This window comes from Astatotilapia calliptera, chromosome 5, assembly GCF_964374335.1.
Source record: "Astatotilapia calliptera chromosome 5, fAstCal68.1, whole genome shotgun sequence".
NCBI lineage: Eukaryota > Metazoa > Chordata > Actinopteri > Cichliformes > Cichlidae > Astatotilapia > Astatotilapia calliptera.
In genome coordinates this window covers 24,561,142-24,584,386 of record NC_137426.1, presented here as the reverse complement: position 1 = coordinate 24,584,386, position 23,245 = coordinate 24,561,142, and the positions used below count along the sequence as shown (strand labels likewise).

Sequence of the window (23,245 nt, the reverse complement as noted above, 5' to 3'; positions counted from 1 at the left end):
ATTTGGCACACTGTCACAAAAGGTACCGAATTCTGAAGAAGATGCAATTGTAAAAAGATTTAGCAGATATTGGACAAAAAAAGAATCACGAGAGTTTAATAAACATGTAACCTTTATTTGATATACAAAAAAAAGACATTTACACCAGTAAGGGAACTTTAAACAGGTAGTAGGAAAATGCTGATAATGAAGCACTAAAGTAGGAGATGTTCGTGCAAAGCTGTTCTGTTCCTGCAGAGGTGCAGTGATCTTAGTGGTTCGTGTAAAAAAAAAAAACAAAAAAAAACACCGTTTTTGTTTTTTGTTAAATATGAAAGCGGGACAGGTAGTGTTTATTATGGTAAAGTAACATGCACCATTAGTTTGACTGCAGTTAACCTGTAGAGGATTTATACAAGACTTAAAAATATAGTTTTCCACAGGAAGTACTGCACTGAGGTACTGACATGAGGAATTTGCATGGCTAATGATTATAATTCAAACTTAGCTGATCAGAAAGAAGCAGGAATAAGCTGTGGCTGTGACTCACTCTAACGACAGCTCAGATAATTGAGTCATTTAATATGCACATTAAGTAAATAAATCCTTATTTAGCTGCTAAACACACCTACTTAAAAGCCATTTACTTTGACAAAGATGGTTTATGCTCAGCTGAGTGGGAGTAAAACAGTATTTGAAATGGTCTACTTTTAGTTTAACAAAATATTTCTAAAAAAATGCAATTCGAAGCTATCAACAATATACTCTGGATATAGAAAAAAAATCTCTGTTCATTGGAAGATGAGAATAGGCAGGTCCACATTCGGAGGACGATGGAACTAAAACACATGACATTTGCATAGTTCCTGAGATATGAAGAAGTTTTCCTGCTGCTACGAACCCGATCTGAAGGTTCAAGGAGCCCATTTTTCAGTCTAGCTGTCCCCCGTGTGTCTTCGCACAGGGTGAAATTTTCCTGTGGGGTCGGGAATGAACCACTTGTCCCACACATCAGTAAAGGAGGATCCTCGCCCCCAGGGCTTATAGTGTCCGTTCCAATGCAGGAGTTTGGCAGCTTTCACAAACTGGGAAGAATAGCGGCTTCCAGCACCTGTTACACCTGAAAAATGAACAGAATTGTTTCTTTTATTTAGCATATTTAACACTGAAAGCACAAAATATAATCCGTTATTGTATGAAGAGAAACATTTTTTTTTATCACCAAAACAGGACCATCCTGTATGATCATCAAACATGTGATCTGAATACTTTTATCTTTCACAGAGTTTTTGCACAATTAAAAGTCACTTAATGACATCAAAAGGCTGCTGTAGGACTAGTCTGACACTGACAATTTGCCTCTTTGCAGAGACATTTGACCACACTGGCATGTATTAGTTAGAAGTGAAGACAAGGCTAGGAGGTGGCTGTTTTAAGTCAGTTACAGCAAAATGCTCAGACTAATGAACAGCCTGCCATATATCTATCTGGATTGTTTTGGTGTGATTTCCACCATTTTAAAAATATTAGATGTAGAAATCGCTGCCTTTTTCTTGAACATAATGGAAGTATCTTATTATGTGGTGGTGAACATGGAAAAACAAAACTAAATTCATGCTTTCTTCTGAAGAGCGAAACAGTTGATGGGTGAAGTCAGATAAAAGAGTAAAAGAATAGTTCTTACATTTAAGTGATCACAATATTTTTTGTTCTTTTAAGAAAGCATGTCGTAATTTGTGAAGAGACGCGTCGCTACTGACTTTCATTACGGCACTGTAAGCTCCACAAGGTGCCATTTAGATCCATTATATTCTAAAGAAGGCAGAGAAATCTACAACTTGGCACCATGAAAAAAATTACCTATTTAAATGATTTACCCCCAAGTAATTTACATAGTATTCATCTGGCCTTATAGACCACATAAATAATTAGATTCTGAGGCTAAATGTGTCTTTAAAAGCTTGTCAAGCAGCCTGGTCTTGTGGATGTATCTGATATCTCCACGTTGGACTTGTTCTTGAATCAGCAGCATTAACGTTTGTCAAAGTTCAACACTGCAAGTGAACAAGAACACTGTTGTGATGTCATAGTTTTTTAACATGGAAAAAATAAACCTGCTGATGTCCACTCAGGAAAAAAAGTTTTTAAAAAAAACGTTTGGAGTTAGATTTGAGGGTTAGAACGTGAACATGGTTAAGGTTAGGGTAACGAGCTATACAGGGAGTGCAGAATTATTAGGCAAATGAGTATTTTGTTCACATCATCCTCTTCATGCATGTTGTCTTACTCCAAGCTGTATAGGCTCGAAAGCCTACTACCAACTAAGCATATTAGGTGATGTGCATCTCTGTAATGAGAAGGGGTGTGGTCTAATGACATCAACACCCTATATCAGGTGTGCATAATTATTAGGCAACGTCCTTTCCTTTGGCAAAATGGGTCAAAAGAAGGACTTGACAGGCTCAGAAAAGTCAAAAATAGTGAGATATCTTGCAGAGGGATGCAGCAGTCTCAAGATTGCAAAGCTTCTGAAGCGTGATCATCGACCAATCAAGCGTTTCATTCAAAATAGTCAACAGGGTCACAAGAAGCGTGTGGAAAAACCAAGGCGCAAAATAACTGCCCATGAACTGAGAAAAGTCAAGCGTGCAATTTTTAAAATTAGAAATCAGCCAGAACTTACCAAGGTGTCTCACGTGCCACATGGGGTCAATGCTAGAGTGGCGTTTGTAAAAAACAATGAGGAGTGGAGGAGTGGTAACGCTATCTGCGAGGGTTTTACCGTATAGATCCTCCCTGAGAAAAGGAAAACATCACGGTTTTAAAACAAAGAAAGAGATTCACTGGATTAAATTTCAAGGTACATGTACAATGACAACAAAGGTCTATTCTATTCTAAATTCATGTTTTGTAACTAACAGTAGGATTTTTTTTCCTTTGTTTGAAGTCCATTCATTATTGCGCCAGTCTGAGTCACTTACTGTGTGTTGAGCTCCATCCAGTGCTCCAGCTGCTGGGTGATGTTTTGGTTCTTCCATTCAGTCAAGTTGGCAATGAAGACCCCGGGATTGAAAGAGCAAGTGTTGGCTCTCATCCCCAGCTTCTTGATAGCTTCTTTCTTGAAATCCAAGAAGCCAATGTAATTATTCTGTTAACAGAGATTTGTCATCTAATTAAGCATCACAGTGTATGATATTCTTAACTTTTTGTTTTACTCTGAAAAGCTCTTGTGGGTCATGCCCACCTGATTTCCCGCACCACGAACAATGCCTTTGGCAGATGCCGAGTCACAGTCATCAGAGAAGGCTGCGGCATGTCCTGGTTTGAGGTTGGTTTCATAGAGCTCCTGAATGTCACCTGAGAGCCAACAGAAAAGAATTTACTGATCTTAAAAAAAAAAGAAAAAAAAAAAGGGGGCCTCATTTCATAACCAAATCTCTTCATTTCTGGAGACTTCTCACCTTGTACAATGACATCATCGTCCAAATAGATAGCTTTCTCTGCTTCGGGAATGTAAGCAGGAAGATAAAACCTGGCAAAGGTCAGCTGAAAAAAAATACAGTTAAAACAAGTTTTAGCTAGTGGGGAAGGCATGCAAACAACATGTGTATGCCTGTAGTTGTCTTACTAGTTTTGCAGCCTCCGGGGTCTGAGGATCCTTAGATATCTTCCCATTAAGTAACTCAGGCTTAAAAATTACTATCTTATATTTGACACTGTTTAGTCTAGTATTACTCAGCCATGCTCTGTAAAATAAAGAAAAGGACAGGTCAAATATGACCAAGTTCACAAACTCCCACCTTTCCGCACCTAAGGAGAGAGACGTGCTGAAATATCTTACTTTAAGTGAGCGACGGTTTCATTCAAGGTCACGATGTTGAAGACAACATTGGCTTTGCTGTTCCTGTACACACTGTTCATGGCAGCAACAACAGCACCAAGTCTGTCCTCAGCAGCGGTGATGAGAACAGGAATCTCCTCACCCGTCCTTGCCGAATTCAAGTCTGGAGACAGTTCAGACTCAAAGGGAAGAATCAGCCCTTCATCTGCACATAAAGGCACATTTAAAAATGCATTACATCAACTTTTTGTATGGCTTTACTTAAATTCACCTAACTGCTCCACGCAAGAGTGTGTGCCCCACACTACAGTGAAGACTCGAACACAGAGATAATGACCATACCTGGCTTTTCTGTGTGCAAAAAGTCACTGAGATTGAGGAGATTTCGCTGGACTATGATGAGGAAGGCAACAGCCAGCAGCACAAGAATGATCACGTTAACTGAAAGACACAGTAAGTATATAGTCCTCTCATTATTACTCTGCAAGTTTTCTATTTCTGCTTTTCACACACTCTGCAGAACTAGTTACAGCTAAGCTGCAAATGATTCAAACTGACCTACCTCTCCTCAGTCCCATAGTAATGATCTCATCCGTCCCTCCAGCACGTGAAAGGAAAAGAAAACAAACCAAATAATAAAAAGGTTAAAACATAAACATCAGAGGTGGTTTGCGCGCAGAAGGCGCAGGATCATCTGGCAGTTAATGAGGACTGCTGCTGTACCGCTGCGTGGCAGAAACCTCATAAACACGAGAAACCACCCGCAAACTAGCGGACATTAGCGTTGGCTTTTAGTACGTTAAAACAAACAAAAGTTTTGCAATTTTTGCAGAGTTTTAAGAAGAATTCACTTTGAAACCAAACTGCCAACTCAACATCATCAAATCCGCCCCATCCACACGCCTTCGCGTAGTAAGAGGTGTCTCTGATGTGCCTGACTGAAAAAACTACATCTTGTCGCGTTTTACTAACACAAACGTGTCATAAGCTACGTTTATATATATATATATATATATATATATATAACTAAAATAATGGAGCCACATATTTTGACTGGCACTTGTGTGGCCAATCATACTAAACCCAAATTTGACTGTACCACGTACGGCTTCGTCCAATCCGTATGCGTTGTAGATCTTTGCGCTTGCGCGGTTTCCTCCGCTGTAATTAGGTCCTTTTCGTTTTCAGACGTATCTTTTTGAAACCGGAAATTCAGTTCCTTCGATTTGTTCTCGCTAATTCTTTCAATTTTATGGTAGCTTATTTCATTTGGAAACATGCTGCCTATATTCAAGTCTATCCCCACGCATATGGTAAGCGGTAATTGGGTTATTTGATCAGAAACTGCACGGTCAGGCTCGCACTGACTTTCGTGCATGCTGTGCTATTGAGCTAAAGTTAACCTGTCTAACGGTAGCTGGCCGATGTGTCTGTGGCTACGCAGGTAACAGCTGTTATATGATTTATCCCCTAAACCTAAAATCGTGAAGAAGATCATTCTTCCTAATTAAGAAGATTTAAAAGATAGGTTTACCATATGACTCAGCAGCTATTAGTTGGTTATTGATATTGCAAATGCATTGTCTTACCTAAAGAAGCTTGATGTGTGTGCTCGGACCCATAAGACAAACTCATTACTACACTGCAACCTTCAGTCAGGAATTGAAGGGTCTTGGTGTTATATTCATCTGCACACTTTACACTGAGAAAAAGCTGTTTTAATGACGACATTGGTACTTGTTTCTGTTATTGCTTGTGTGTGTGTGTGTGGGGGGGGGGTTAAGTAGCATAGGAGGGCTTAAGCAATCATGGTGTACATCCTTTTCACGTATAATAATAAGAGATTCATTGACACACACTCCTCCCTCCCCAAACAACTGTTTTCCAGGATTATAAAGGTCAGAAGCTGGCAGAACAGATTTTCCAGGGAATAATACTCATCTCAGCGGTAACTAACCAAAATTTCACACAATCTTTTTTTTAATTTTTACTTGAAGTTAGATTTTAAGATATTTGTGTAATTGTTGCAGGCGATTGGATTTGTGTACGGTCTGATCATTGAACAGTTCGGGTGGACAGTGTACATTGTCTTGGCTGGTTTTGCTGTCTCCTGTGTGGTAAGTTTGCCATGATAGATACATTGTGCACCTGTTACATGTTTCTGTCCTTGCTCTCCTTTCAGCCTGAGAGGAAAACATGTCAGAATTAGACACATTGTTGTTTTCGCTTGTTTTTTCACACCTGTCCAGCCCTTTAACAACATCCATCATAACTTAATTTTGGGTCTGTTCTTTGCTTTAGTTGACCTTGCCTCCATGGCCTATGTTCAGAAGGAATCCTCTGTCCTGGCAGCCGGCTTTACCAGAGAGCACTGCAGAGCCCAGCCAAAAACCTCAGGAAAGCACCAAAAAGAAGAAGCACAAATAACTCGCAGGCACCCCGTATCTGCCTGTTAATACATCTTTTTATATTGGATGTTGTACTGAAGTCTTGCAATTCACATTTGAAGCATTTAGTAAGAACCCTTTGTTACAGTGTTACCCAGCAATGAAACCTGTGTTTCACATAATAAACACCTGATACAGTCCATGTTTTTTTTTAAATTATGTTTATGTTTGGGAATGCTGAGAATGCACATGCAGTCATCTTGTTTTAGTTCTTTTATCAATTAAATGTTTTATTCTGGTTTTCAACATAAAACAAGAAACAAGAACAAGAAAAATAAACAAGAAATACATTAAGGATTTATTAGAAATTGTTCACATGTTAATATCTACATCTAATTTACATTATTTTGTCTATAAGAAAATACAATTGAGCAGTAGGGGGAAGATTTAGTGTCCTCAACAGATGTAACCATTCTAGAAATTCTGGTTTGCATTGTACATAAGGTGATATTCCTCTACAGCAAATGGAAAGACAGAGCGTGCTTAAACATGACAAAAATATTTGCATAGGGATCTGGAAAATCCTTAGATGCTTTCACATTTTGTGTTTATACTGAAATTAAGTTTTAAAAAAAGAGAAAGAAATTAACTTCATTTACATGTGATGTACACAATAAGATTATATCTGTATGACAGTCCCATGATAAACCCTGCAGTCAGAAGTGAGATCTTGCATGTTGTCTGGAAAAAAATGTAACAGTCCCAAACAATCATGTTGGTAGTGGCAGGAAAAAAATGCCTTTGAGCAGTTTTCAATTCAGTCCATGTTTGAACATGAATGCTGGTATATTTCTTGCAAAGACCATCTTGATGTGCGTCATCATTTAAGATTTGTTGCTCCAGCTTACTTCGGGGTTTCCACACAGACGATTGTGAAAAACATTTAAGCTTTCATATATAGTGCTTTTTAAATCTTAAAGGCCATATCCTCAAAGAATTTCAGCTGCCTCACCATTACAGCATAGGCTTGGTACTTCTCATCTCCCATTAGGTTGCGAAGGCACAGCTAAAAAAAAAAAAAAAAAAAGGAAGACAAGTGGGGTCAGTTTACTGTGAACTGGCATGTTTATCTGTACATGATCACGAGTGGTGTTTTAATGGCAAATTTATTAGTCTCATTAGATATTCTGAATGTACGAGGCCATGAAAAAGTATTCACCTCCTTCCTGATTTCTTAGTTTTTTCCATATTTGTTATACTTTCATGTTTAGCAACATCAAATTCCAATATCTGACAAAGATATTTCCAAGTAAATGCAAAATATGGTTTTTGGATTATATTTTCATGCAGGAAAAAAGCTACCCAAACCTACTTGGCCCTGTGTGAAAAACCTAAAACTAATAACTAATTGTGCCACCCTTGGCAGCAAGAACTGCTATCAAGTGAAAACTGACAATAAGTCTTTCACAAAACTGGAAGAATTTTGACCCACTCTTCAGCCACAGTGGATGGTTTACGGTCATGCCACAGGATCTCAATCAGATTTAAGTCCAGACTTTGACTAGGCCACTCCAAAATTTTCATTTGGGGTTTCTCCCAGCTCTCCCATAAACTTTGACGTGAACTGAGAGAAGTGAGGCCTGCACTTGTTTAGATATTGTTCTTGATTTTTTTAAAACCAAGAAGATTGGTATAATAATGTTTTTCTCCTCTCCACTACTATATGGTTTATTAAACCTTGACCTATCCATGTAATTTTATCTTGATATTGGATGTGTTTTACCCACTTCTCTTTTAGCGTCATCCTCCTCCTCCATCACTTCCAGCACTTTGTCCAACAGCTTGACCCCCAGGCCCTTCACCACATCTGTTCTCAGACGTTCTATGGCTCTTCTTATTTTGGCCGGACCAGATGGAGAGCCTTCTGAAGTGACATACATATTTAACACAATGGAGTTTCATAAAGACTGACATATTGCAAAGGGTTTGAACAAAGCATCTAACCTATTTGACCGAGTGACAAGTTCTCCGCTTCCTCTCGAGCCTTCCCATGAAGCAACAGGGTATCCCTGTACTTCCTGTTCAGTTTAAACTCTGGCAGTGCGGTAGAGCCAAATCTGCCTCTGTCCCCCTCGCTTACACCATCTCCAACATCCATTCTCAAAGTCTGAGTCATCATATTAACTAAGTCGTGCATGTCGCTGGATTCAGTCTTTCTGCAGAGAGACCACAAAACATGGATTATAAACACGTTTAAGAAAATTTAGGTTTTGGTTCAGTTTTATAATTCAGCTAAGTTGCACTCAATTCTACTGCCGTATGCTCTTACCTTTCCCTGCAGTCTCCTTCTGAACGCTCTGTGGAACTTGTGGATGAGCTGCATTCATCTTCATCTGACTTTTGCTCCAGCAGTTTATCCTGCTGATACAACACAGATATGTGTTTCAGACTCAGTGCGATAGGATCAGATTAGCCTCACAATAGGCAGAATTTGCAGTGGGTCACTCTCAGTCAGGCCAGTGCCACAGTCAGTATGTAATGTAGCTTACAAATGAACAGTGAAGTCAATGCACTGTCACAGTGGGTGGCGTGTCTGTACCTTACTATTGGACTCTGCAAAAGAGGCAGACACAGATCGAGTAAATGGGGCACTGTCGTGCTCAGCCTTGGTGGACGTGACATCATAAGATGCCCTCCGTACAGCACTAACACCTGGGGAAGACAGAAAACTAATCAGAGACAGAAATGTAGAAACAAATATTAATTTCTGTAAATCCTTTTGTTTGTTTGTTTTGCAACAAAATGCTCCACTTTGAGTTTCGAGTATCGTACATGGTTGTCTGGCACTCTCTTGGGACTGCCTCAGTCTTCTTCTCTCTCTTGCAGAGAGGGGACGATCCTAAAAATAAAATTTGATAGAACAATATTGCATAAACTATGAAACATGACAAGAATTAAAACAGAAATAACCTTTCTGCCCCCACAGATCCAATTACACAGTATGTAATTGGATCTATTTGTTTGTCTGTCTGTCTGTCTGTTGGTTAGCAGACTAGCATTCACAGTTCGAGGTGATTTCATTTTGGTGAAAATCAGTAAAAACTGCTCCCCAAAATTTATTATAGATCATCTTCAAACTTTACAACAACATTCTAGGCCTTGGGATCAGCTAGATAGATCAGCTAAACATTTGACCTTGACTTTCATTGTTAGCACCCAAAGTAAAGATTGACCTTGAAGAAAAACTTTCAAGAAATTATATTGAATAATGTAACATATGAAATGGAGCTGAACAACATATTTTCTATTTTTTCCAATACGACGGCCTACAACGTCAAATGATGCCATAACAGGCTGACGTCATCATATTGTAATAAGGAAATAATAAAATATCAAAGTTTGAGTATAGCCTTGGCCTTGCTCCTGTTTTGACACTGTTCTCTTTACTCTTGCTGACATTTGTTTCTAAGATGTAGAAGACTAAAAAATGCAGATATAGATAATCTGTTATCTCTCTCAAAAACGTTATGTCTTAGGCAAAGCAAATGTTCAGAAATTAAAAGCTGTGGTTTTAGGGGAATGCCCTCACCTGTGGTGCTGGTAAAAGTCCATCATTATGGGAGCTAACTGATTCTGAGGTCACAGTCACATCAGCTTTCTTGGTCTCAGAGTTCCTCCTGCTCCTCTTTTTCCCCTCCACAGCTACAGTATCAACAGGAAGCTGAGGTAAAGGTCTAAGAGCGGCCACCTTGGACTGAAAGGACAAAACAAGATGCAACAACTGCTTTAATTAGCCTAACTCACTCCTTTGTTACTGTCACGCATGCTGGCTGGCTAGCACTGCAATAGAAAGTGGTTAGGAATAGATCTTAACCAAAACAAATGCTAAATGAAATTTGCTGACTGGAGAGTCAGTGAAAGAAGATCAGCAGCACATTCTTGAGAGCATCGTTAAGAAGGCAACTGGATTTCTTTAGGTTTGTGAAGACGGTTCGCCTCTCATCCAACAGGGACTCTCCTCCGATTATTTTACAACTGAAGAAGCGTCTTGGATGAGAGGTGAAACAGCTTTACAAACTTGAAGAATTCCACTTCCCTTCCTTGTCAAGCTCTTAAGAATGCCTGGATGATTTTGATGACTGAGAACCTACACAGACACATTCTTTTTTGTCTTGCCATTCCTTTAAAATATCATTAGAACGATAATGATTTCAGCAACATCACTCCTGTATCAGTCTTTACCTTGTCCTGGTCCTCATGTTTCTGTCTTGTGTGCTTTCCTCTGTGCTGCTGTGATATAGATGGTTCTGATGATAGGTACAGAGGAGTTAGACATGTAGCAGCTCGATCTGGCTTACTGGCTTGTAAGGGAGATTCTTCCTTAACGGGTTCCTGAAAAAACACAAATACAATTGCATTAACACGAGGCAACGTGTTCTATACTATATCTGCATTATTTAGCACTCACCAGTGGTGGAGGGAGTGGCTCTAACAGCTTTTCAGTAGATTCTAGGCTTTCCTACAGAGATATAATTGAACAAATAAAACAAACACCGAACACTCCAGATGAAAACATCAAAAGAAGGTACTTTAGGACACTTACTTGGATGTCTGAGGTAGGTAGGTGTGCTGCAGCATGCTTGAAAAGAGTCACAGTGTTGTTCTTATTGTCTGCATCTGCTTCTAGAACCTCGTTTTCTGGATTTGGGTCCTGTGGATCAGCTTTTTTAAGTAACTCCATGGTATCATCCTTATCGTCCATATCTGAAATCTTTTTCTCCCCCGAGATAGATAACTTGTCCCCAGGGTTTGATTTGGCCTGTCGCTGAAAGTCAGACAAGTCACCGGCCACCCTCCCTTCGTCTTCTCTCGTGCTGCAAACACCTGATACAGACTTCAGAGGGGGCTTTAGTGGCGAAGGAGGGGGAAAGGGATCTGGTTTCCCTCTCACCTTGCTGTCTTTGCTCACATTGTGCGTGAGAGGTTCATTAGCTGCCCGGTGATGCGACACGACAGGCTGGGGCCTCTGCACCTGTCTCTGTATCAGGTCATTGTCCAGCTGCACGGGGATATCAATATCGATATTGCTAACAGTAAGCAGGGATGCTCTGAGAGCATCAGGTGAAGAGGGTTTGAATGGCGGAGGCGTCTGGATGGGAGTGCTGTCTACCACACCGTTCCGGCCTTTAAAGTGTTGCGATTTGTCGTCTTTCTGAGTTTAACAACAAAAATAACAATCACAGAGGGTTCCTTGTTTATATGAACATCTTTAACTGAATCACAAAAAGTTTAATAGGAGTGTTCTTTCTATATAGCAGCTATATCCAAGTAGAAAACAAATACTTTCCACAAAGGGGGGAGTTTTTTAATGAGCGCAGATGAGATGAAAATAAGAAAACTCAAAAGAAAGGATTGACTGAGTATCATTACCATTACACACTGATATGTGTAGGCTTCCATCAGTCTACCACTGTGTAAATAAAAATAATATAAGTCATAGGATTCATTTTATTACGGTAAATCAGTATTAGTATTCATCCTTAACTTACCCGCTTTACCCTGGCACGAGGTTCAGGTTGTGGACTGGGAGCCAGCCTCTCAGGCTTTGGCTGACATGACATCACAGGTGACACACTGCTGGTCCTACAATCACCACTGCCATCAACAGGTCTTTTTCGTGACTTGGCAGTTTTTCTGGGGAAGTGAAAATCAAGACACATAATAAGCCTTTAAGAACAAAGAGATCACTGCACAAAGAGAGGGGCAGAAATGATCAGGTTATAAAAACATACAAAGAAAATTTCAAAACACCATTTTTGATTTTTTTCATTAAAATGACTTAGAGGGAACTTACTCTTTTGTTGCCTCAAGGAACATGGCAATTTGTCGTTTTATGTAGGGCTGCCGGAGAATGAGTTTGACATCGGGCCTGTCTTCAGGTCTCTTAGACAGCATGCTTTTGATTAAATCTCCAAGCTGGGGCTCATACTTACTGGGCATCTGTGGAAGCTGTTTAGAAACCCAGAAGACAATTATCACCGTTCAGAATAAACCACATGGGACAAGTGTTAATTATTAAAAAACAAATCCAAATGGTTGAAGACACCTATCAGTCACACAGAAACCACAGTCTGGTCTTAAGTGAGCTTAAGTGACACTCACAAAATCACCCAAACGTTTTAGGCTCATTAAACTACATTGTGGTATAGATATTATTTTGATATAATATATTCAAATGGATTTATTCAGTAAGGAGTTCGCATGTTCTCCTCCATGTCTGTGTGGGTTCTCTTCAGATAGTCCAGCTTCCTCCTGGAGTCCAAAGACATGCATGGACTAGGTTAACAAGTGATTCTAAATTGACCATAGGTGTGAATGTGAGTGTAAACAGTTGTATGCTTCACTGTGTTAGCCCTGTGGCAGACTGGCGGGTGTTCCAGGTTGTAACCCAGACAAAGATAGATGGATAGATACTGTAACTTACAATACTTTACCTAAAGAAAACACGAATAAAAAATGAATAATAATTTTTTTTAAAACATAAATATGTTAAAATATAAAGCTCACCTTTCCCTCTACAATACGATACACCAGTGAGTTCATGTCCTTGGCATTGAAGGCGTGTTTCAGTGTAGACATCTCATATACACAGCAGCCCAGGGCCCAGACATCTGACTAGAGACAGAAAAATTAAACCCATAAAAAGATGTATGCATCATTATCATACAAAGTCTATGGGAGCATCATTCATGAGAGCGGACTTCATGACTTTGTACCTGGCATAATGTGACCTTTAAATTAAGTACTCAAAGCATAAGTACTTGTTAACTTGTCTACATTACTACTTGCAGTTTCTTTCATTTATAAGCTGGATACCTCAGCTACATAACATTTTGCCCTAATGTGGGCCAGTATTAGTGGATACATTCCTTGGTTATACTGCACAGTGTGCTAACATGTAATGAGCCAATAAAACACTATATCAGGGAAGCTAAAGTTACACATACAGTTTGGTGCCATAACCTATTTGGCAGAGCGCTAGCACTGTCTCACTTCTGTGGGAAAGAAACACGATAGTTCATTTCTTATGTGATCATCCTGGCACACTGTCTCTGTGCACTGCCAAAGCTTTCCTTCTGCATTGAAACAAAAAACTTTTAATAGCTACTAAAGTCTATGTCTTTGTCCTGCTTAGAGAACAACTCCTCTATGCACCAACGGCCTGGGAACAACAATCAAGGAAATCCTATTTATGCATGTGCTAATGTGCCCTTTAATGAAGCCCTGAGAGTTGCTGCCTCCTAGCTGATGTGTTTGACTCCATATACTACACATTTGTGTTTAATAAGTCATCCCAGTCCTTTACCCTGCTTATATAACTTCAAAGACAAGGAGTCATTTTAAACAGATATCCAAAATACCTTGTGGTTATAAGGTTTATTAGAGAAGAGTTCAGGACTCATGTAGTATGGGGTTCCTATGAGTGTGCTGGCCATATCATTCTGGTTCTCCAGTACTCGGGCAATGCCAAGGTCCCCCACTTTAATGATGTTGGTTTTCGTCAGGAAGATATTCTGCGTTTTAAGGTCCCGATGAAGAATGTTCCTCTCATGTAGGTACTGATATACAAAATAAGAGAAATAAGAGAGTGACTGTCGCTTTATGTGAATAAATGATGGAAAAAATGCATAAACTGATGCAGAACTCACCTGCAATGCCATGGCTATCTGGACAAACCACTCCACCACCTGCCTCTCGGGTAACAGCTCTCCTTTTTGTTGTTTAAGCCTGTGATAGAGGTCTCCACCTTCACAGAAACCCATCACAATGTACAGCTGGCAGTCATCTCCTTCCCAGGACTCCTTGTAAGTCACAATGTTGGGATGGCGCAGTTGAGACAGCAGCTGCGCCTCCTGTTCCGCAGCACGTCGTTCACGTTTGGAGGAGGTGGTCAAATTCAATCTCTTTATAACATACTACAAGAAACACAAACACGTGTGCTGAAAAACAAAACCTATGCACTTTGAATAGATTTTACAAGTCTATGCCTTTGTTCCTCTATAGACTAGCAGCCTGGGAACACCTTTAATGAAGTACACTGGTCAATAGTTGTTATGAAAAAATACATTAAAAAACAAAAACTAAACTATATGAATGCATACAAGTTTATTAGAAGATGCATTGAAAATTTTTATATTTTTAAAAGGCCAACCCACAATGGTACAACGGGTAGCTCTGTCATCTCACTGCTAGAAGGTGCCATACTGCTGCTTCCCCTATGACATCTTGAATAATGCCCAGCTCCCACTGTGACATATGTGAAAAATAAATAGGATGGATGGATCAGCCACTTTCAGACCTTGTTCCTCACATTGAAATCTGAGGAAATGTTTGAATATGAATATCTCGGAAACTATTAAAGACATGCCTGAAAATTTCACTGGTATTTCATAACGGGTCTGTAATTACGGAAAAATTAATAAATAAATGTCTGAGTATTGGCTAGTTAAAATATGAAAAAAAGAAAGAAAAAGAAGATTCAAATAGTCTTGTAAACTTATTTACATACATATTTGAACACATAATAAAATAACTTTCTGAATGAGATATGGTTCTATTCCAAAATAATGCTGAGAGAATTAATTTTAACATGAAATTCTTGGTCACAAAACGGCAGAAAATGCTAATTGCATCCATCTGTCACGCTGGATCGAGCAAATGTGCAAGTTGTACCACAAACAAATAAAAATATCAGAAGATGGTTTAATCCAAATGAAACGAAGTTCTGGAGTTACACATGGTACTCTAATTGTAACTGGCATAGCATATCTCACAGAAATCATTACAAATATTCATGTACATACAAACTTTGGCCCACAAAAATCGTGTTGCAGGAGGTGATTTCATATATGCTTCATCGTGAAAGAAAACAAATTGTGCAATGAAAAGCTGAGTTATAGGAGCAAAGAGTTCTGATTTATAAGTCAGTTATGAATGGACTACTTCACGTCTGTCAGACGCAATAATAGAGTATAGAAATATTATCATCACAGTGGTCAACAAGCTTAAGCTGTTGTTATAATGCCAAAGTTAGCAGAAACATTGGTTTTCAGTGGGTATAAAACCTTAACTCAGTCCGTGAGACTTTACAGGACTTATGCTAACTTTGTGCTAGCAGTACTTAGCAGGGTTTTAGGGTCTCTACGAAAACGTTTAGCATGTGGTTGAAAGGCGTGCTTATTTTAACATATCTGGGGTTTGTTTCCACTTACAACCGCTCTGTTTCTCACCTGTTTACGGTCTGTTTTGTGTTTCACCAAGTTCACCTCCCCATAGCTCCCTTTCCCAACGACCCTGATGAAAGTGTAATTATTCATCATTCCTCAAAACGCTTCATTACGAGGCCCGAAACGCCAAAAGTTTACAGGACCAGCTCCCGTCAAGCGTAACAGCTCTATTCAGTCCCGCATCCTGCTGTGAATGCGACGCAAACAAATCTGCTGGGAGAAAAAACTTCCCCCTAGGTCAGCGCCAGCGACGAGATGTTGGAAACGCAGGAAATCAGCCCTGCTGCACAGTTTTTTCGTCACTAGGCAACTGGTCGCTCACTGCCGATGATGAGGTGAGAGGGGGGAAAGGAGCGCTCAGTTTGTGACACAGCGCCACCTAGTGCCTGGAGTCACAACAAGAAGCACCTTCACCGCAGAGACGCTTTGTATGCGTTTCAGGGGACAGTGGCACAACTGTTCACCTAAAGCACCTTAATTCACGCTTCTACCCTTTGAGAGAAGAATACAAAGCGTAGAAGCCACCGAGGACGTGTGACCTGTTTAATTACAAATGTAGATGTTTAAAAACTGAAATAAAAAAATGACTGAATAAATAAAACGAATAAATACATAAAAATACAAATAAAATGAATAACGAAACAAAATACTATTTTTTTTAACAAAACAGGCATCAAATTAGAAGTCAAATAAAATTTCTAAGATCTAAAAAGAAATATTTATTATTTGTTTCTTGTTTCTTTACATAATAGCAAAACGTTGTATGCTTAAAAAAACATATTGGGAGACAGGGTTTTCCCTTGATGACGCCACTGGTAGCACACTGGACCACTGCATTGGCTGTAACCTTTCTTTATTAAAATTACGAGTTATACATGTACTATTTCTGCTATGGCATGGAAATTATGAACCCTTTATAACAAGTCATATAATATCCTATTTTAATGTTTAAATCCCACATCCAACAATATAGGTCTAAGCTTTGTATCAGCAGAGAGAAAACTACATTTAAATGCAAATTTACACCTGACATCTGCAATGAGTGAGAACTTCAAGACACTTCAGATAATTTAAAACCAGTGGCTCTTTGTCAGGATGCAAGCTTAGATGGTGCTGAAGAGCAATTTAACAGCGTTTTATGATTCCATTGTGAAACATAAAGGGATGGACAGGGTACAATGATTAAAAAAAGGTTCAAATAAACTGATACACAACATCCTGTGTGTTAGCACACGTGTTTCAGTTCCAAGAAGACCACTTTAAGCTTGCAATGATCTTGACCTGTTTGAGGTTATGTAATCCACTAGATGGAGCACTACACCTGTACAAGCTGACACTGCACAATTTCAGCTTAGAGGTGTCTGCACAGGACAGAGTGTATGCACATGGTACTGAAAAAAAATTGTATGGGTTTATTTATTTTTGGCTTCAGTTTTAAAAATTTGGTTTGTCACTGATTTTATTGTTTCATGAAACAACAGGCAGAAGAGTTGGAAGCAAATTTTAAAACTCATGAGTTTTTACTTGCTGTAAGCAACATGCCCAGTAAACTGGAGTAGAATACTTGGACTAAATGTAAGTAACATTCCTACTAGTCCTATATGTGGTGCTATCCGATGGTGTTAGGGATTTTATGATTAACATCACTCTAGTTCAGTGGCTTTGATGGGGGTGGGGTACATTATATTTTAGGCGGGGTAGTGACACCCCATACCCCCTTTGAAACACGCTTCTGCTCATGTCTAGCAAAAAAAGCAACCCTCGTTTGATCAAACATAACGATTATTTTATTGCAACACTGTCGCACTTCTATGTGACAGCAGGCCAATAAAAGCGGCTACACCACTCAGCGTGTGCATGTCACAAGTATTTATCTAAACTTATTAGAGCTTATAATACCTAACTAGCCTACACCTGGAAGTCTGTTAACCACAGCACCTTGGCTGTTAACGTCATAAAAACCGTGACACATTGTGTTTATTACAGCCACTATCGAAACAGCACGTCGATACAGGTGTTCTCGCCTCCAAGCATTTTATTACAGGTGTGGGAGTCACGAGTGAGGGGAGGGAAAGAGGGAGGAGGCAGCTACCGTCGGTGAGACAGAGCCGTTCACCTATGCGCCACACTGCTAGAGCGGTGATTGGTCCGCTTCACTGTGTCCGTCCTTGCCCTGAGGTGACGTCAGGAGGAACCCTGCTGGTGGAGGTTGGCGCGTGCAGATTCAGCGCGAGCGCTCAGAGTAGGAGAGACAGCCGGCGGGCTCCAGGCAGAGACTCCGGACCTTCGTGACAGCACATTTTCAGGTAGGAGGGAGACACTGCGTTAACTTTCATTTTGACTCCCACCCCTTCCGACAAAGAGCAGATAGGCGCTTGAGCGCGATTTCTCGTCAGGGTTTGGACAGCTGCTCTCCCCCACTGAGCTCTCTGTGAGGTAAGCTGTCGTTAACGGGCACTTTGGCTGCATTTACCTCGCCTGTAAGGACTTTTCCGTAGAAGGAATGTGTTTATAACAGCTGAAGTGAGATTTGACGACTTTTAAAAATAACTCGTTTTCAGCGTTTTAGGCTGCTGAAGCATAAACAGCAGCCGGGGTCACGTTATATCCTCCCATTCACTCCGAGAGGACCTCGGTGTAACTAAAGCTGCTGTTTTGAAGATCAGATGCTGACATGGAATATACTAGAGACTGAAGTGATCGCTTTTTATCCTCTTCTTCTTTCACTGAAACCATATACAGGTAGATATCTATCTAAATGGCTCAAGTTTAACTTATGGTATGTCTACAAAAAGCGTTAGGCCAGAAGGATCCCTGTTATTAATCTGTAAATCAGAAATACTGTAATGATTTCATCAGTAAAAACACATCACACTGTACGTCTTCCCCGGGAAGTCCTTAAAGCAGTTTGAGTGTAACCCCATCTGTCTCTGTCGTTTATTTGCTTTCTGTTTCTCTGTGGCTTTCTTTACACACCGTCTCTCACTTTCTTAACACTTCACACACCTCCTCACCTCTTCTACTAAGAAGTCCTCTTATCATTGATAAGCTGGCCTTAAGAGGAGATTTGGTGTGCGTCACTGACAGCAGATGACCAATCAACACTGCTGTTAGAAAAATCTCAATGTGTTTGCCATGGAAGCAGATGGGTGCAGGTCGGTTGATTGATATGCAGGTATGGATGGGCTCCATGGCGTTCAGTTGACAGCTGCTTTCTGACTCTGGGAAACACAAACTGGCTCTTCTTTCTTCTCTTTCACTGTCTGTGTTTATGCTTCTAAATATGTTCCACTTGGCACCCTGTGGAAAAAGAGCTTGCCCACATCTGCGGAGGTCTTTGTCAAGTGTTTGACCTAATGAAACTTGTTGTTGTTGTATGAAATATGTGAATGGAGTTTGTTAGTTTGTTTTGACAGCAGCTGCTTTCCCCCCCTGTGTCTTTCGTCCTTGTCAGTGTGCGCAACATTCTCAGAAACAAAAAAACTAGATTCCTCAAAAACAAAAACACTAGTTTTCCAAAGACATAATAAAGATATCAAGATAAATAACCAAACATGTTGGGGGTAGGTTTATGAAATTTGATTCAAAAACATAGCCAGACTCATCTGAAGGTTTTAAAATCACTGAAAGATCATCTCTTTGCACTAGTGTAGTGAGCTTTCAGTGAACTCTGTCTGCTTTAACAGGAATGCATTCCTTGGACATGTCTTTGACTTTTTGTTCATACTTGGCAGCATATTTTCCCCTCAGTTTGCCATAGATGGTGTGGAGAAGTATGGAATAATAGTGATTAAGCTGAGCCAAAATCAGTTTTTATTCTTTAAAAAAACAGAAGAATAATAAACAGAACCAATTTGGAGTTTATCTGCATCGTTATAGAGACACAAGCCAAATAAGTTATTTGCAGAGCTCTGTCTCCTTAAATGTTAATTTAACTTTTTCTACTTCCTCTTTTTTTCAGTCTTTTGCATTCATTTTGTGGTGTGTTCATGTGTGTGTTTGTGTGTCTGTGAGTGTGAGAGACGGTTTAGCAGGGCCGGACAGAGCTTTTTTGCACGTGCCATTTTGTCACATTTAACTGTCGTCGTGTGTGTGTGTGTTTGTGTGTGTGTTTCTTCTGTCCACTGCGCATCACAGGAATGGGAAACCAGTGAGTACAGCAACTCTCTCTAATTCTTCAACAGGGGGTGAATGCTGCATGTCACCTACTTCTCAGGGAATGTGACTATGATATTGTGCTTTTTTTCCAACCTCCAGCTTCTTCAGTCCTGTTGCTTATTTACTCAGTTGAGCAGCTTATCGTGTCCCACTGGCCAAAGTCATGCCATCCGTGGAAGTTGAAGGGCTTTTTTTTTTATCCGCTTTATGCTCATACAATACCATGCATGTATCTTTCCTCTACTCTTCCACATATTTAAGCTTTGGCCTTTTCTGCCCTTGCGTGTGTGAAACATGAACCTTAATCTGCTGTTTATAGCATTTGCCTGTTTTTTTTTTTTTAATAAAAAAAAAAAACAACAGACACCCTTGCTCATGTCTAACTGGATTAAACTCCAGTGGCTTGAAATGTGTTGTTTTGATATAAAAGTGCTGTGAAGGAGGTTTAGGTGCATGTTGGCATTTGCTGCGTAATGCTACCTTTAGAAAATGCAACCACTGGCAACAAAAGGTTGACGCATATATGGATTAAAAATTACTTTGATGTTCAGTGTCACTTCTTCTCAGTGCATGAATTAACATGAATTTCCATATGAGCAAGGTGAGATGCTACAAACAAGCAGCATGTGAGAGGTGTTTTCACTCTTCCTCTGGCTTCATGTTCTCAAAAGTCTTTTGCTCTTATGCAGTTAGGGGGATTAAAAAATACAAAGCCTTTCAGAACTGTGAAGAATTTTATTTTCAGTTGTTTAATTCATTGTTTAGTCTCTTAATGGAAGTCATGTTTTACTGTAGCTTTTTATTATGCAACCCAACCATTTTGTATACAGAAAACGAACATCTTTACAATCAAGGGGTCATGACTGTGTAGTTGCATAGTTCTCATAAAATATATCTTTTATATATATTTAAATAAATAAATATTTCTTATATAATATTATACTGTTAAATGCCAGACTTTCAAAAAGCACGTGTACAAATGATCCATGTGAACCAAAAGCTCAGACTTCAGATTGCTCTTGGGTCTGTATGTTGTAAATAAAAGAGAGTTATCATCTCAACAGCTCAGACCTTCTGTTTGCAACAGGTAGTCAATCAGAAGAGTTTTGGCTTAAAGGTAGTGGAGCAATAACTTTGTGCTTTGGAATGTGGACAAACTGAGGGGCTGCACCAAATCCTACAATGCGATAGACAAGGATTATTTTGAACAGTGAATCATGCAAAGCTTCTGTGGTTGGGGCCAAGAAACAACTATGATGGTAGAAATGATTGCAACATATCAACTTTAAGTAGTTGTTTTGGCAGTGCAGGTTCAAGGTCCTGACTTGAAGTTACTCCAGGTTATTTTGTAAGGAAAACATTAAAGTAAAAATTGCTAAATGAATCCACAGTTTCCATAGAAAGAGACAGGTGGTGAGCATACACATGGGAATTCAGTTAGTCTGCTCTTTTATTATTTGTTGATTCTTCACAGTAGTTACAGGACTACAGGCTGTGCAACATCAGATGTATCAGTAAAGTATTTACACATGGTTAACTATACTTCCTTATACAACTATCCTCACTTTGCATGCTGGTTTTCATGTTTAATTTAGAGACACTTCCTTTTTACTTCATCTTCTCTAAATAGCGCACCAAATGATGTGGTGTAGAATGACTCATATGTATTTAAATGTTAACGGTAAGCTTTGTTCCGACAGGCTCATTTGGTTGGTTTGTTCCTTAGATTATATCGGAAGTTGAACATGAACACATACAAAAATTAGCACTGAGAATTACTCTGTAGATTAAAATGAAACAGTTCTTCCTGTGCATATATGTGCACTTTATGTCTGAGCAGGCTATTTTGATATATTCAAGCTAAAGGTAACACACCGCAGCCAGCCGTCAAAGTAACCAGAATGATTTCCAGCTTAGCTGCCACCTGCCATTAGACACTAAAGCAATTTAGACGCTCAGATACCATAGCAGCGCCTTTGGGTTTCCATGGCGACATGTATGAAGCCAACTTCTGGCATTAGTGAAGGTAACACGACTGTCGCTGCGCCTGTCTGTGTGCGTCTGTATGTGTGTGATCATGTGAAAACCCCTGGACACACGTGGGAAAAAAAAAAATCTTTGAATTCATGCTACTGTGCGTGTACACCAATCAGTGCCTGCAGCTAGAAGAGGCCATGACCATTTGTTCTGAGATAACTGCAGTGCTAAGCCTCGCCTTGTTTATATGGCTACAGTGCCTCTTGGCATTAAAATGAGCTGATTCTGAACTAATTGGAAGATGATTAACTGCGCTGTTATATCGCCTTTAGCAGAACAACACTGGCCCAGTCCAGAACAATATGTTATATCATCCCATATAGACAGACTGTGAAGTTGCCAGGCAGGCAGCAGGAACAGAGGAGGAGTGAGGCATGCTGATATGAACAGGGCTATTTTAGTCTTCGAGATCTTGAGGCACTTTCTAGGTTTAGATTATGATAGCTGTGACAGCAGGGTCCTCTGTGATCCCTCCCACTCTTCAAAGTGTGGTGAGGACAAACATCTGAAAGTTAACTTCTGGTGTGAAAAATGAAGTGAGAAGAAAACAGGAAGAAACAAACATTGTTTCAATGAGAGCTGCATTTATAACTTTTTAATGGTAGAAGGGTATTTATGGAGGGCTTAATACCTTGGCCGGGTATATGAGTGTGAATCTAATTTTGTTTGACTTTATTTGAGTTCACCTAACTTGCCTGATGCTCAACTTTAAATAGATAAACACACGTTTCATAAGCATAAACATCTGAGTTTCAGTTCTTCATAACAATGTGCTTCTTCAGAGGGGCTCATCTTAAAGTTGGACTTGTCAACACAGCTTTGCAGCTCTGTGAAAAAAACATTGCGTGAGGATGACAAATTTATATGTTATCTGGATCCATAATACAACCAGAGTTGTATGCAGCTCTGATACAACTGCAGTGGTAAGAAGTTAAGCACTTGAAGTTATGTACTTAGGACATACAGCAGCAACTGAACTGCTTCAGGTCACTGTTTGGTTTACTTACTAACCTGGCAGATACAAGACTTGGCTTTTGGCCCTGTCTGCAATGAATTCCTCTTTTGCTGATTATAAATTGTATTGCACATGACTGCACTGATGTAACTTCACAACATCTCTATATAGTTGGAAGTGAACTTTATTGTTTGCCATTTTGAAGCTTTATAGCGCTGCATATGCTACATGTTACAACCACTTAAAAGGAATCACCAGCACACAAGCAACCGTGACCAGATATTTACCAGTGTTTTTGTGTAAATGACCAATTCTCTCCTGGCCCTGTGCTTAGAGTCCTATGCCATACAATGTTGACTGTGTGAAAACGCAACAGAAACATGCAGCTGTTGCTGTAACAAAGTGTTGCAATGGTTTGCCTGTAGTTGCAACTCAGTGTGGTTAGTTTTTGAAAGGCGCTGTAGAAAGGTCTGTGATCTCATTTGTATGAGACACAAACACACCATACAGTGGAGGACATCGAGGTGATGGTATACCTGCTGCTTGGTCTATGACTTTTTGTCATACTCAGTGTGAAAGAAGAGGGCCAGAGAAGGTGGCG

General features: G+C 39.7%; 4 protein-coding genes across 10 annotated transcripts in view; 2 read left to right on the top strand and 2 right to left on the bottom strand.

The window, feature by feature from the left end:
- Window positions 1-94: 94 nt before the first annotated feature.
- On the bottom strand, window positions 95-4,734 carry glt8d1 (glycosyltransferase 8 domain containing 1). The gene is made up of 9 exons (XM_026168357.2): window positions 4,383-4,734; window positions 4,163-4,261; window positions 3,821-4,025; window positions 3,608-3,725; window positions 3,441-3,525; window positions 3,224-3,336; window positions 2,961-3,127; window positions 2,663-2,775; window positions 95-1,099 (listed from the first exon to the last, which is right to left on the bottom strand). Exons 1-9 carry the CDS (start codon window positions 4,396-4,398, stop codon window positions 915-917), a joined length of 1,101 nt encoding a protein of 366 aa, XP_026024142.1. The 5' UTR covers window positions 4,399-4,734; the 3' UTR covers window positions 95-914.
- Window positions 4,735-4,932: 198 nt separating this feature from the next.
- Window positions 4,933-6,407, top strand: spcs1 (signal peptidase complex subunit 1). Its single transcript, XM_026168358.2, has 4 exons — window positions 4,933-5,133; window positions 5,709-5,768; window positions 5,851-5,937; window positions 6,122-6,407. Exons 1-4 carry the CDS (start codon window positions 5,098-5,100, stop codon window positions 6,245-6,247), a joined length of 309 nt encoding a protein of 102 aa, XP_026024143.1. The 5' UTR covers window positions 4,933-5,097; the 3' UTR covers window positions 6,248-6,407.
- Window positions 6,408-6,553: 146 nt separating this feature from the next.
- nek4 (NIMA-related kinase 4) lies at window positions 6,554-15,776 on the bottom strand. Of its 5 annotated transcripts, none has more exons than XM_080301922.1 (16): window positions 15,498-15,776; window positions 13,917-14,183; window positions 13,629-13,826; window positions 12,775-12,882; window positions 12,062-12,216; window positions 11,757-11,901; window positions 10,811-11,419; window positions 10,676-10,726; window positions 10,450-10,599; window positions 9,797-9,988; window positions 9,040-9,106; window positions 8,807-8,919; window positions 8,537-8,628; window positions 8,212-8,423; window positions 7,995-8,131; window positions 6,554-7,273 (listed from the first exon to the last, which is right to left on the bottom strand). In XM_080301922.1, the coding sequence occupies exons 1-16, from the start codon at window positions 15,585-15,587 to the stop codon at window positions 7,175-7,177; spliced, it is 2,685 nt and encodes an 894-aa protein (XP_080158048.1). In that variant the 5' UTR covers window positions 15,588-15,776; the 3' UTR covers window positions 6,554-7,174. The 5 variants fall into 5 exon arrangements, with proteins under 5 accessions (XP_080158048.1, XP_080158050.1, XP_080158049.1 ...); XM_080301924.1 differs by having other exon boundaries at window positions 7,995-8,128; XM_080301923.1 differs by having other exon boundaries at window positions 8,537-8,625.
- A 1,866-nt stretch (window positions 15,777-17,642) lies between these two features.
- camk1b (calcium/calmodulin-dependent protein kinase Ib) overlaps window positions 17,643-23,245 on the top strand; it is a 40,276-nt gene continuing 34,673 nt past the window's right edge. Inside the window, exons 1-2 of one of the 3 annotated variants that reach the window (XM_026168350.2) lie at window positions 17,689-17,800; window positions 19,632-19,644. In XM_026168350.2, the coding sequence (XP_026024135.1) occupies window positions 19,634-19,644 (11 nt within the window). In that variant the 5' untranslated portion in view covers window positions 17,689-17,800; window positions 19,632-19,633. Of the gene's footprint in view, window positions 17,931-19,631; window positions 19,645-23,245 lie in introns of all 3 variants that reach the window. The other 2 variants (XM_026168351.2, XM_026168352.2) reach the window with 2 other exon arrangements.

Coding starts and splice junctions, on each gene's coding strand:
- glt8d1 (XM_026168357.2), bottom strand. Junction 4,026..4,162: donor TTTGCACACAGAAAAGCCAG/GTATGGTCATTA, acceptor CTTTATGTGCAG/ATGAAGGGCTGATTCTTCCC. Junction 2,776..2,960: donor TGGATGGAGCTCAACACACA/GTAAGTGACTCA, acceptor TCCTTTTCTCAG/GGAGGATCTATACGGTAAAA.
- nek4 (XM_080301922.1), bottom strand. CDS start 15,587: ATGATGAATAATTACACTTTCATCAGGGTCGTTGGGAAAGGGAGCTAT. Junction 14,184..15,497: donor ACAAAACAGACCGTAAACAG/GTGAGAAACAGA, acceptor TGTTTCTTGTAG/TATGTTATAAAGAGATTGAA. Junction 7,274..7,994: donor AGGATGACGCTAAAAGAGAA/GTGGGTAAAACA, acceptor TTTTTTTTTTAG/CTGTGCCTTCGCAACCTAAT.
- spcs1 (XM_026168358.2), top strand. CDS start 5,098: ATGCTGCCTATATTCAAGTCTATCCCCACGCATATG. Junction 5,769..5,850: donor GAATAATACTCATCTCAGCG/GTAACTAACCAA, acceptor TAATTGTTGCAG/GCGATTGGATTTGTGTACGG. Junction 5,938..6,121: donor GTTTTGCTGTCTCCTGTGTG/GTAAGTTTGCCA, acceptor TCTTTGCTTTAG/TTGACCTTGCCTCCATGGCC.